The 13,941-nt window shown below is 42.6% G+C and overlaps 2 protein-coding genes across 6 annotated transcripts in view; one reads left to right on the plus strand and one right to left on the minus strand.

Moving 5' to 3' along the window:
• Nucleotides 1-13,941, minus strand: part of LOC129189481 (fermitin family homolog 3-like) — a 131,594-nt gene that overhangs the window by 14,106 nt on the left and 103,547 nt on the right. The window contains exons 5-10 of the mRNA XM_054791166.1: nt 11,652-11,801; nt 4,057-4,323; nt 2,267-2,348; nt 1,768-1,955; nt 1,118-1,242; nt 213-446 (exon numbers count right to left, since the gene is read on the minus strand). Of these exons, the coding sequence (XP_054647141.1) occupies nt 213-446; nt 1,118-1,241 (358 nt within the window). The 5' untranslated portion in view covers nt 1,242; nt 1,768-1,955; nt 2,267-2,348; nt 4,057-4,323; nt 11,652-11,801. The remainder of the gene's footprint in view (nt 1-212; nt 447-1,117; nt 1,243-1,767; nt 1,956-2,266; nt 2,349-4,056; nt 4,324-11,651; nt 11,802-13,941) is intronic.
• The window catches only part of macrod1 (mono-ADP ribosylhydrolase 1), a 178,248-nt gene continuing 168,123 nt past the window's right edge, over nt 3,817-13,941 (plus strand). The window contains exons 1-3 of one of the 5 annotated variants that reach the window (XM_054791180.1): nt 3,817-4,340; nt 6,153-6,248; nt 6,341-6,454. In XM_054791180.1, coding sequence (XP_054647155.1) covers nt 3,986-4,340; nt 6,153-6,248; nt 6,341-6,454 — 565 coding nt within the window. In that variant the 5' untranslated portion in view covers nt 3,817-3,985. The remainder of the gene's footprint in view (nt 4,341-6,152; nt 6,249-6,340; nt 6,455-13,941) is intronic. The other 4 variants (XM_054791177.1, XM_054791178.1, XM_054791179.1 and 1 more) reach the window with 4 other exon arrangements.

Genomic DNA, 13,941 nt, shown 5'->3' on the forward strand with positions numbered 1-13,941 from the left:
AAAATGAGGGAAGAGCGAAGTTGGCAGGAAGAATATGTTTTTTCAGCCATATCGCAAAGCTGAGATGCAGTTTTTCTTGAAATTATGCAGTATAACAACATATCAAGGTGGCAAAGTTGCATCCTTTCATTTTTCACTGTGTCCTCGATGGAACAAGTTCGGGGTTTTAATAGATAGAGGATAGCTTATGTGTGATAGACGAGGACACTCACTCAGTAGTCTGCAGATGCCCATTACTGTCTGGAAGACAGGGCTGGAGAAGCAGGCACACAGCCTCAGGGTGACGCCGTTGGGCAGACCCAGCCTGAGGGGCTTGTGTTGGGGCATGAAGACCAGCCGGGCGTCGGCGTGGATGCCGTATTTCTCCAGAGTCCAGGACGTCCGCAGCAGCCATCTCTGCTTCTGATCCCACCACAGAGCGTGATCCGACCAGTCACGCTTGAGCGCTACATGGGGGCGCACACAGAGTAAACACCAAATGAAGGGGACGACCTTCTTTGCTTACTGATGACCGATGTAGCTCGAATCAGGGCAGGTTGGAAAAAAAGCTGTTAATTAAGAATAAAAAGGCTACAATTGGTTATTTTTTTTAATATCGTGGTCATAGCGCAAAGTTTATGGCTCTTTGATTAATGCAAAAAGATGGAAAGAATAAAAGATAGTAAACGTATACTTTCTATTGACGTAAACAAAGAATAATGGGAGTATAAAAGTGACTATAGGGGTGTTGTTTATATTGGTGTTGTTTCATGTCTAGAGGGCTCTAATAATGTTAAAACCCGTATTGAGAAGGTCGTAACCAGGTTTTCTATGCCATAACTATGAAAATATTCCATTTATAAAGAAGAAAACCTACCTTCACTGAACTGCCATAAGCGAGGGATTACTGTAATAGCAAAGGTATTGCTAAATAGTAGGCTAGCTTTCTTTTGATGTACTGTAACTCTTACAATGGATCCTAAGAGACTGCACAATATGAAAGTCTCAAACAAACTATGAATTAGCGCAGATGGTAGTTTCATCAATCAGCAATAGATCTGGAATTGGACCAAGTTATTGTACGTGTCCGATACCGTGTAACCATGCAACTTTTGGGGCCATTAGGCGTGTGACTCACGCGTCTTCTCCACCAGCTTGAGGATGACACCTCCTACATGGAGGTCAGAGGTCACACTGAGGCTGACAGGTAGTGCATCAGGCCCCAGGTCCTCCACTGTGATGGACAGGTCCCACGCCGCCATGCTGGACGGGACACAGCAATGGAATACAGTAAGTGACGTCCGTTCGTCGGCATAGAATTCATTGTGTTGTCATGATACGTCAACTACGACCATTTAGACGAGCGACCGAGGGCCAGGATACACGCACTTGATGGGTGAGACTGTTCTCACATGTCCACCGTGACAAGCACTTCCTGCTTCTGCCTTAATCGCCAGGGAAACACACTTCCGCTTTTTTTAAGGCAATAAAGAGGACATTCAAATGCCAATATGGTCACAAGGCCAAAGGTAAATAAATGCTACTGTGTGTGGAGTGAAGTTATGTTTGACACAAGCATAACATCTCCGTGCACCTTGGAAGACGACAATGTGGCCTACCTGTCTTAACCTCTTTATGAATAGACACTTGGATCGGTGCCTTCCAACCTCCCCGGTGGAGTGTGCACCGTTGTACAACAGCATATACGACACATACACACCATAACATCGCTTCTATGTCTGTCCCACATTGTCTCTCACACACACACACACTCAAAAAACGTACTACCGTCTGTCTCCTTTGTTGAAGCGTTAACCAAACGTGGACCAGGATGACTGCTCCGCTGTTAGATCCCTCAAGAAGTTTCCCCAAATTGAATATAACAATGTCTCCTCTCTCGGGCTGGACAGGCTGTGGTCTGTAACTGCGTCTGTTGCTGGTTCCTTTTTTTTTTCTCTCGTTTTGTCAGTTTCCGTCTGACGGAAGTGTACAAGAGGCACACAAGTTTTGGGTTGACATGTTGCGTGATGCGTAGTTGGCAACGTGCACGACATGCAGCATGTGTGGGAAACGAGATTAGCCAATATACATTGCCCCTCTCTCCCCCAGCACGCATTACAGTTATTAAGTGAAAACCCCCTGGCATGCCTCATCTCTCTGGTTAAATGCCATCGAGGAAAAATACTAAATGTACATGAAAAACGGACAAGGAGGCTATGACTAACCTTTAATGCATTATACATTACCCTGTTGTTCATCCGCTGCCTTCAATAAAAGCTTCACTTACGAGTGATGTCCTTGGCAAGGCCTTTTGGGCAGCTTGACCTGCTTCACGATCCTTCCATCTTCCGTTCCAAACACATGGGACCCTGATGGGAACGTAGCGATCAATACCCATGAATAAAGCATCCCTCCAGCAGTAAAAAAAAAAAAAAAACACCAGAGGGATGGTGGAAGTAGATTCACCGAAGCATCAAAAGAGCAACATAAACCTCGTTTAGGGAGTCTTTTTGCGTCAAATCAAAACAAAAATGGAGTTCCCGAGGCTAACTAAGAATGTGGGTTGTTGATGACCACAATGTTTTCCAACGAGGGGCGCATGCGGAGTGAAAAATGAAAGGATGCAACTTTGCCACTTTGATATTTTGTAAAGCAACACGTGTAGATATGCTAAGAAGTTAGCTATATTTCATCTCAGCTTTGTCATATAGGAGAAAAAGCCTATTATTAATATCAACTTTGTTTTTTTAACCCCATTATTTTTAATTGTCCAAATATCTCAACTTCTTAAATAATACATGTAATAACTTTAGTCTCGTAATATTTTGACTTTATTCCCATAATATTATAACTTTTTCCCCAACTTTAATTTTCCAAAAATCATAACTTTTTTTGTTTAGTTTGTTTCTCATAATATTACAACTTTTAAAAAAATAACATTTTTTCTTTAATATTTCAACTCTATGCTACTAAGATATTGTTAATTTTCCTCATCACATTACAAGTTTAGTCTCGTAAAAAAAAATTCATTACATATGACTTTTTTCTTTTAATATTTTGACTTTATTCTCATAAGATTACATTTGTTTTTCATTTTCTGCCATTGTTTTTTTTTCCCCAAAAATTTCATTTTTCTTCTTGTAAATTTTCTTCTCGTAATTATGACTTTATTCACATAATATTTTGACTTCACTGTCATGACATTATCACTTTTTTCGCAACCTAATTTTCCAAAAATTACAACTTCATTTGTTGCTTCGTTTCTTTTCATAAACTACAGGGCTCTAATAATGTTAAAACGCGTATTTAGAAAGTCATAAACAGGTCTTCTATGCGCTAACTACAAAAATATTCCATTTATAAACATTAACTCAAACTGTATATTGCCGAAATTCGTTAACGCAGTCGGGCCTGGGACCAATTAATGGCGATAAAGGAAGGTTTTTGTTTTGCTCAAACAGTTGTATGCAATGAAAGTGAAATATATGAAATGAAAAATATATTATTTAGTTGACATTCTGTATATTGTTAAATTGTTCACAAGCAAGTTTGTTGGTAAAATGTTTTTTATTTGCCTAGTAAAATTGCATTGAATGCACTACTATTTTCTGTTGGCTGTGATATGTCGTCATATTTCCTACAGTCCTTAAAGGGATCACCAGTTTGTCATAGCTGGCCGCTTTCATTCGATGTTACATTAAGTGGGATTCGGAGTTTGAATTTGAACAAAAAAAAGAAAAACATTTCAGATAAAATACAAAATTTACATTTGCTAATGATGTCATTTGATACATTCTGACACATGACACGACGATTTTTCCACATTTGTTCTCTCCAACAAAATCTTGCCACCCCTTGTAAGCGTAATGGTACATTCCAAACAACCAAAACAAAGATGGCACACGAGGAGTTTATGTAAGCTAGCGAAAGTGACACTAGGACTCTCGGACTCGTGTGTTTGACACACAACCTCTGTGGCGAGATAAACACCCCATCATTTAGCAAGATGGCGAAACAAATATCAAGCCTATTTCCATCCATCAGAATCCCACTAGTGTACTTATCCTGTCTGCCCACCGGTGTCAGGTTCAAGCGTATCTCAACCACTGGAAGTGTCCAGATGGGAGGCAAGCCAGCAACAAGTCCATTCCGTGGCCATATTAAACCTGCGAACTTTGCAGCAACCCCAGTCCGTTGGAGGTTCAGCCTGGGGAATTGTTTCTCCTCCACCCCGAGGAAGAGAAGCAGGCCGGGCAGTGTTATTGGCACGATCACCTTGGTGGGGTCTCTGCACACCGGGACGATGACAGCCATGAAAGTTGACCTGAACTCCACTGCCGGAGACTGGAGGGAGATCAAGGGTGAGATGGCATTGTTTCAATGCTAATGTCAACAATGCACTCGTGCACACAACTTTGCTGTTTAGTTCTTGCAGTGCATCTCATTAAGTGTAGGGGTGGAGAGGGTAATAACCCGGTGTTTATTTTCCTCTCACATTCTTCTTTACTCCAGTTGAAGCCGCTGCTTTTTTTTAGACTGTTGCCCCCTGCAAAAAGCCAAAGAAAAAGCAAAATATATGTTTCCCTTCAAATGTTGGTTGAGTTCAGAGAGTGTTAGTTACTGTGGTTCTAAGAAACTCTGGACGTTTATGTATTATTTGATATTTGTATACACTGTAATACACTCCTGATCAAGAAGAATTTACATTTTGCACTGTTGGGCTGTACAGGGCTTCTAAGTAGAGCTTCAAAATGCAAAAGGAAGGAAAATGGACATTAGTTCCAGACAGCAGATTCTTATTCTTTCTTGTGTTTTCTTTCTTTTCTTGGGAGAATGAACAGAATAAGATTTTCATTGCATGGTATAACTGCTGTTTTACCATGCACATGACAATAAAACTCTCTTGAATCTTGAATCTTCACCACCTGGGGCAACATTCCCACCTGCCTCCTGGAAACACTGGCATCAAGCACGCTCAAACCCATTTTTCAGCTGATTAACAAGAATGATGCAGCTACTCATTACTCACTCTTTTTTTCTAGATTTTATTTCTATTTTAGGGGGGTTTGGGTTCTTTTTTTGAGCGAGGGTCTTAAACTTTCGACTAGCTTATGAACAGCCTATTTCACTGTAAGGCATGTTTGCAATAATGGCGCCCTCCGTGGCAGACGTCTCTGTCTCACTCTCTCGTTTTTTTATATTCTGTTGTTGTTGCTTAATTTATTGGTATTTATGTTTCTGATGTTCTTATTCTTTTTCTTGTGTTTTCTTTCTTTTCTTGGGAGAATGAACAGAATAAGAATTTCATTGCATAGTATACGTCTGTGTAGGCTCTCAGTCGTACAGGAGTTGTCGTTCGCTGACGAAGCTCTTCGGATGAGGAGCGAAACGTCCAACACCTTCTCACAGAAGTACAGATGACGTCTCAAGAAGCCTTTCTCTCGATTGCATAGTATAACTGCCTGTTTTACTATGCATATGACAATAAAACTCTTGAATCTTGAATCTTGAATCTTGAATCTTACTCAAAACATGTTTTTGTGTCACTCCCATTTCTTCGTTTTGCATTCAGGAGCTCTACTTAAAACCTCCTTAAGATCCAAGAGTGCAAAATGTACATTCTTGCCATTTTTCAACTGGTCTTAATATTTTGATGAGGAGTGTGTGTGATTGGCAAATATAAAAGTACTTCCTTGTGCAGGTTCAGCACTTTCTCACGACAGTATATCAAGTGGGATTGTAATTTTAAATATTGTCCAGTCAAATAAAAAGCACTTTGGAAAAGTTTCACAGTTTTGTTGCCAATTAATTATGATCATAAAGCCATAAACCACTGCAGCTGAACCTTCTGTTGGATCAACTTAATTGATCCAACTTAAGGGAAGTCATACTTGAAATCATGTGGAAAAATGATTGGAATATCTTCACTTTTAAGAGCAATACACTTTTTAAAACTTTGGTGGAAATATTCAAATATTAATTGCAAGCTAATTAAAATTTCCTTTGACTGAGAAGGAAAACGATCCTTCCAGCTGCGTTTGTTGATTGAGCATAATTTTAGTAGATGTTGTCATTACTTCAAAATATTCAACGCAAACTGTTGCTTAGATTTTTTTGTTAAGCCATTGTGTTATTTTTTAGACTGTTCCAATGCATATTGATGTTTCTCCCAGACTTCCTGCTGTCTCAGCCCGTGGAGGTCCGGCGCCAGTACTACAAGACTGACCCCATCCGCCTGGACGACATCCCACCGTGGACGCACACTGGAGGTCAGTCACCTGATGTCACCTTGTACCACGGTTGCACTATTTACCGATGCGACTCGTTACTGATGGCACTGTTTGTGTTTTGTCTTTTTCAGTGTCGGCTGGTCCCGAAGGGAGTCGTTATCCCAGAAATGAGAAGCTTGACGGGAAGATTTCCATCTACAGTGGCAACATCACTGTGCTAGAGGTAGACGCTGTTGTCAATGCAGGTATGTCATCATGTAAACACTGTGAAAACGCCATAGTATCGTACAGGGGTGTCCAAAGTGCGGCCCCGGGGGCCATTTGCGGCCTCATTTATTATTGTAATAATAACATTTTGCACCACAAAGACATCAAAAATCAAAAATACAACAAAAGGCAGAATGTAAAGAAAAAAAGCAGACATTTCCCTCGGTGGAAAAAGTTTGGACACCCCTGGTGCAGTATCATACAATGCTTCTCAAATGGGGGTACCACCACCCCTGGGGTGTTTCAAATGAAAAGAATACAATATACGTGCAAAGATGTGAACAGTACAGAAGTTTCATGGTCGGTTTGTTGTCTGCTGTGAGTAGGGATGGGTACCTTTTCACATTTGGGCCGACACAGTAAGTTTAAAACAGATGAGCAAAAGAAGACAGCTCATTTGCTCAATTTTACAAATTGCAGTACTGTAACACAAACTCCAAATGACAGCAAAGCAAACTGTTTTGCTGTGAACTACATTGCCACAAACGCTAAGGGGCGATTGTGGTCATTGAATTTGTGTGTAGAAGAAGTGTATGTATAGAAGAAGTGTATATAAAAAAATATATATTTGTATGCATTTGTATAACAGCTCCAAATGAACTGAAAATTAAACTCAAGCTTAGGCCTGTCACGAAAACAAATTTTGCTGGTCGACAACTGTGTTACAAATTATCGTCAATAATCGATATTATTGACAACTCTTTTTTTTAGACCATTTTTTTCATGAATTATTGTCATGAAAGGTGTAATTCACATTTGAACCACTAGTAATCAAGTACAGTGTATATGTGTGTGAGCCACATTAGCTTGACACAGAAGTTGCCTGTACCATACAGCCCATTTTTTCATTAATTATATGGCCTAAAATGCCCGTCACATTTGTAACATTTTCCGAAATGTTGGCTTGTCAACCGTATTGAACGGTTGCATTTCTTTTGCAATGTAGCGAGCGACGCTGTCTGTGAGTACCCACCATTTTGCACTATTTTGTTTATATTTTCTTTGCCGACCAAACGCCTCAGTGAGCGCTGGCCGTCGGGACGAAGGCTCTGCTGCGCCTCCAGCGGTGTTTTTTTCTCCCCGATTGGGAAAACTGAAAAGGATGGTTGTGTTTCAGGTATGCATACAAGTTGGTCGTGTTCCCCTGCTTCCTCATCACAACTTTCGAACAAATGCGACATCGGTTGGTCGACGTTCATGCGCTCACCTTGTTCATTCTGCATTACAACCAAAATATTCCCACGTTAGCACGTGCTTTCTCATGAAGCTAAGTTGGTGCTAGCACTGTGTCCACTCACTATTAGCCCCGCCTCTACAGAGGCTGAATGAGCCGTTCATTCCACTATATTTCGACACACATACACGGACAATAAAGAGGATATTGTGATTTTTGGAGTGTCCATGAATGCATCCCGCTGTGGTCTAGTGACAATGAGGAAGGAGGAGTCGTTCCGAGGAGGACTAGAGACGTGTGTTTGTGAGTCGCGGGTACATGTGGAATGTATGTATATGTATGTATATGATGTTGGAATTGCACCGCTGTCGATGTGTGCGGGTCACAATAAAGTTATAAAAGAGCCTCAGACTCTGTGTGACGGTGTGGGGACACTACACTCTGCTACCGTCTGCCGTCATAACGGAGAGGTGTGGCTTGACATGATGCATATGTGTTAACTATGCAAAATATTTTTGAAATTAATGAGTTACCGCCGTTAGCGCGCTATTTTTGACAGCTCTGTATGTATTTTTAATACACAATGCACAATAATACATCCAATACTATGAGAACTACTGGTATAAAACATGTGAGGCAAAATGAACTCCCGTGCTAACCACTAGGTGGCAGTAAAAGCCCACTCATGTACCTTTCCACCCTCCTTACGTGCTGTGTGTGCATTTGGGAGAAATATAATCTGTGTCTTGGCACAGGAGTGCGTCAAGGGAGGGGAAAGGCGGGCCAGCATGCCTAAATGATGCTTGATGATGAGACTGTAGCAGAAAATGATAGATCTCCATTGGCAGCTGACTGTCAGCAGGTGCCAGCATCCACGGAGCGTGTGTGTGTGTGTGGAACATCTCATGTTAATGGCGGCAATGCTAACGTGTGTGTGTGTTTGCAAACATCTATCATCATGATGATTATGTGTTTGCATGCATAATTTGTGTCCGTGGCGCCACGTTAAAAGTGCTTCAGTGGGGAAAGTAGCGTGGAAACAACATGAGGCACCAGTAAAGTCTCATGGCAAGAGCATCGTGACTGTCAGACATTCGACTCAGCGCCTGACGAAAAAACAAGAAGAGCGCGCCCGGGGGAGTGTGGAGAATAAGATAAAAGCCAGGAGAGTATTTAAATCACGCACTGCATTGCCATGGCAACCGGCAGGTATGAGGGCACCCTCGGAGGGTTTTGTTTGGGTCGCGGCATCCGAGCCGTCCTTTCTGTCTGACTGATCTGCTGTCCGGCTGACAGTCTTTGTGCTCTTTTGTTGACTAAGAGGCCGACCTTTTCACTCGCTGACTAAACTGACTGACTAAAGAGGCTCGGAGCGAGGTCGCTTAAAGACGCGTGACACTTAAATGAGACGGCGAGCAGACAGTTAAGGACAAGAGAGCAATTATGAAAATTACGGGGGTGGGGTCGTTCATTACGGCAAAAGAAGGTATTTGTCAGGAAGCAGTTAAGGCACGCTTGGCACTTTTTGACACGAGGATGGTACTGTTGCTGGGTTTTTTGTGGCTGCATCATTTTGCCTAAGGCAGGCAGCAAAAACATTCTCCTGAAGTCAGCTGTGGCCAATTATACGCTATACTAGATGACTGGTAGACCCGTATAAGGTAGCGTGGGGCCTTTATGGCCTGCGGACACACAAAAAAACAAATGTGTGCACAACAGTGTGTGTACAGCGTGACACACGGGGCGGCGACTGCAGTGCCTCCTCAATGGATGTTGTTTTTCTTTCTTTCTCACACGTAGGCCTGTCAGGATAACACATTTTGCTCGGAGATAATTATTGCTGATAAAAGATATTATTGGCACCATTATTTTGAGACCATGTTTTCATTCATGTATGTAATGATAATATATGCACGTAATATTGTCAACGTTATTTTGAGACCATTTTTCCATGAATGTAATGATATCATATGGCGTAATAATGCCAGTACACCGTCTCAAAAGCAATAAACTGGAATTTCTCAAGAGTATTTAACTTTGTAATTGGAACGTCAAGTGCTTTTAAATAGAATAAATTAAACAACATCATATTGCACTTAAAAGAATCACAATCAATCACAAGAGTTCTCATTTCGAATCACTTTGGTTGTCATCTGAATATTGACCAATAAAAAAACAACAACAGAGAAATCACCCGGAAATACTCTGAAGTTGAGATTGTGTGTCAATGCAGACGCTGGCTCATTTGCATATACGATTCTGTGCGGAATACGCTGTTTACGTTTAATGAGGTGTTACGTTTTGTCGGAGTTTGGTCCAAGTACATGTTTTGGATGCGGAAAAATGCCTTTGGTGTGAGGGAATCACTGAAACGTTTTGTATTGTTTATTATTTATTTCTTGCATGTTTTTTGTCACAAAATGATGAAAACGGGCTGAAATGGGCATCAGATGGTGTGCACAGCCAGCGAGTGCTCACTCGCAAGCGCCCCGCCTCTTCCCCGTGGGGACAAAGAGACTGAATGACTGACAGGAGGGTTCACTCACTCCGTTCTTTCCGCTACAGAACCAGTGCGGCTAGGTGTTGAGACAGACGCACAGAGAGGAAAACAAACTGGCGCGCACATGTCATTATATCCAGCCCGGCAAAATGATCCAGTTTGTTTTTATTTGTCGTGCGATGAATCGATTATTGGTTATCGTGACAGGCGTACTCATATGTACTTTCCATTTAATACCAGGCTTTACAAGGTACTATTCTAGCGCACACAAGCAGTCAGAGGCCATACCACATCACTCATTGGTTGAGCAGATTCAACGCAACATTGGAAAAAAAATGATTTGCATCGACATACCTCGTGACACCCCCATGAATCAAATATGAGAGGGGAACCCCCCCCCCAAAAACCAACTTCATAGTGATAAATAGTAATCATGTAGTTGTGCTATACTGTATTGGAGAGAAATTAAAAAATTGCATGTGTATAATAATAAAAATGGACAAATGAAAACAAAATAGGGAGAAAAAAAATAAGATTAAATCGCAGAAAAATTAAGAATAGGATCTAATTTCTAAATGTTGCCGATTTCTTTTTTGTTTATTATTCTGCCGTTTTACTCAAAGACTCGTTTTCCTTGCTGCCATCAGTCATTCTTCTCTTGGATAAAATTAGCTACATGCTGAGCGCTAAAGACAGGGAGATGCTTCTTCTTCTCCTCCGACATCGATAGTCTCGTTTGACATGATGCGCCAAGTGCGCCGTGCGCTTTTCCAAATTTCCAGCTGTACTGTTTTGTCAAAAAGAGCTACAGCAAATGAATGTCGAGCTGAGCTGCAGCCACCGGGTACTATGCCATGGAAAAGAGATGTGGAGAGTCAAAGTACGCGTATTTGTTCATGAGTATGAAGGAATGCAAAAGCGCAGCATTTCCAAAGCACACCTTGACTGTATAACTTCTAATCTCACACTTGAAGACAAACGTTTGTATGCACTTTTTTCTATGCTAGTTATGCTGCTTCCTTTGGAAACTGCCTGGCAACAAGGGGCTGGGAACTTGGCACGGGCGGTTTCCGGGTGCAAGGTATACCACCGGAGAAAAAAAGTCACTTTTTTAAAACCACAAAATAAATAAATAAATATGCGGTGCGCTTAAATGCCTCATCATTGCTGGAAAGGAGGAATGAAGGAGACAGATGCAGAGTTGTTTATCGTTCCGTGTGTGTCCTCTGAGCAAACAAACCACACAGATAACAAAGATGATGTCTTTTGTTTCCCACCTCCGCAAGGACCACTACCCATTCTTCAGTCAGAGTGTGGCGGCGCTCGACTAGATTGTCAGGTGCACTGTTTGACCAAGACGGTGTACGAAAAAAACGAATCATATTTTGCCAATAATTATGCCTCCGAAAAAAAAAGTAAAGATGAAACACCCTACATGTGAGATAGGTGTTATGGGTCACAAACGGAGTGGGAAAGATGGACAAAGAAGCCCAAAACTTACCACTTCCACACGGAATGGGAGGAAAACCTTTCTTTCCCACTCAATCTCAGCTGTGGCGTGTCCTCCTGTGGGCTTGGCTCCATGCAGTGTGGATGTACTGTAACGTCATGTCTCATAACGGGCCAGCAGTCTTCAGGGGATGTGTGGCAGCTTGAGAAAAATCAAGACAAACATGTTTTTTTTAATCTGCTGAGCAAACTTCACGTTATGTTTTGTTGGCAAAATGAATGATTTGTATTCCCGCCGTACGAGGGTAGAACGGAGTCTATGGTTGGCAGACTGTATTGTATTTCCTGGGGGGCAGGCTCGCTCTGATTTGAAATGTTGCTCTTGCATAAGAGAACACGTCTTTCCCTTTTCTGTGCGTTGTAAAGATATAAAAACAGCTCAAAAGAGGCAGGTAACGAATGCACGTAGTGGGACACACCTGTTCCGGCTAGAAAGCCGCTATTAAAACACCTCCAGAAACCTCCAACAAGGTTCAGTGGTTTTCCATCCCTGCTGTGAGCGTGTAGCACAGCTACATTCATCATAACATGGAACACTTACACTATTTTGCCCTATTTTGGTCACTTTAGGCATGAGCAAGTGTGTGGTGAAGCTAGTCGCTAGCCGGCTAGTCGCTAGCTGGTGAGGTGTCACTACACCAGTAACGTAGTTCTTGGGCGTAACAATGTTAATGACAATAATAACAACAATGTCGCTTGGTTAATACGCAAGTCACATGATGCAAATGGAGCGTTGTTGGCGCTTTTTGTAGGCTTTGTCAGAAGGCTTTGTAGGCGGAATAGGTGCGTCCCATTACGTGTATTCTTAGCTGCCTCTTTTTTGCTGTTTTTACATCTTTAGGACGCTCAGAAAAGAGTGTGTTTGTGTCTCACATAAACATTGAGGATGATGGACAAAATAAAAAAAAATAAAAAAGTGCACTTTTCCTTTAAGGGCGTTCCTCGGGCCGCCTTGATTGATCAGGTGGGGGGGGGGGGTGTTGCGCGTCGTTTGTGTCGCTCCCGATCAAGATTGGATTTACAGTAATTCCCCCACTCCGCCTCATTCTCCTCCTCCCGGCCCGCCCCCTCACTCGTTGCTTCTGCATTTAACTGCCCCTGGCTTCTGCCCACGCCTATAAAACACCAGCGCATAAAAACACACAAGCACTTAGGAGCTGTCCCGGCGTGAAGGCGCTGGTGCAAGGTTGGGAGAGGGGGAGGAGGCATGACATGGAGGGGAGGAGAGGGTGGGCCGAAACATCCTCCTCTTTCCACCCCTCAATCACTCCGTCCGAAGAAGGGAGGCGAGATGGAGGGGAGGATATATTGTCTCTGATGGGCTGGCTGATTAAGATGGATTGCGCAATGAAACTTGGATGGAGTGATGCCTTCTCCACGATCGTGTACACGAAGGAGTGTGTGTGTGTGTGTGTGTGTGTGTGTGTGTGTGTGTGTGTGTGTGTGTGTGAGAATGGCAGCTCAAAACCTTTTTTCAAATTGATTGACTGCAAAGTTCACACGCTTACTTCCTTCTTTGCATTCCAGCGCTGACTTCGTGCCAGTTTGTGTCTGACATGAAATGCCGTTTATTGTGGCACCATTTGCATACCATTAAAGTTTAATAACATTAAAATAAAAAAAGATTTAAAAACTCAACTGTTTGCTTTGTCCTCTTTTGCAGTTGCAAAGTCTGATAAATCTTTAAGGCTGGACTATTAAAATGTAAAACCCCCCAAAAAGCCTCTTAATGAAGCCGTGCTGCACTTCTTCATCACCAGCGTCACTGCTAAGAATGTGTGTGAGTCAACGTGGGGCTAACCGGGAATGATGACACACACTCATGCACATGTGCACGTGCATGGCTGTGCGCAGGTTAGCTGTTGGATGAGTGAGCTTTCCTCTGCAGGTCGTCGATAAAGCCGTTGGCCGGCGCTGGAAACCCATTCAACCTGGCAACTGCTGAGAGATACAAGATTAGACCCCAGTCGCCTTTTTTCTTTTTCTGGGCCGCAGGTGTCAGACAGGATGAGAGCGACAGCGAGTGCCTGTGTGCGTGTGCGTGTGTGTGCGTGTGTGTGTGTGTGTGCGTGTGTGTGTGTGCGTGTGTGTGTGTGCGTGTGTGTGTGTGTGTGTAGTCGAAGCTAACCGTTCTCACTGATAAGAAGTGGAGAAAGAGAGTGCAGATGGGAGGATGAAGGATTGCGCTAAATGTATTGTGATGTTACCTTCAGCAAGGCGGCGGCGTGACTCTTTGAATGGAACACGGCGAGACAGAAGGACGCGTGGGGAAATTGCCAGTG

Source organism: Dunckerocampus dactyliophorus, chromosome 11 (genome assembly GCF_027744805.1).
Source record: "Dunckerocampus dactyliophorus isolate RoL2022-P2 chromosome 11, RoL_Ddac_1.1, whole genome shotgun sequence".
Classification (NCBI taxonomy): Eukaryota; Metazoa; Chordata; class Actinopteri; order Syngnathiformes; family Syngnathidae; genus Dunckerocampus; species Dunckerocampus dactyliophorus.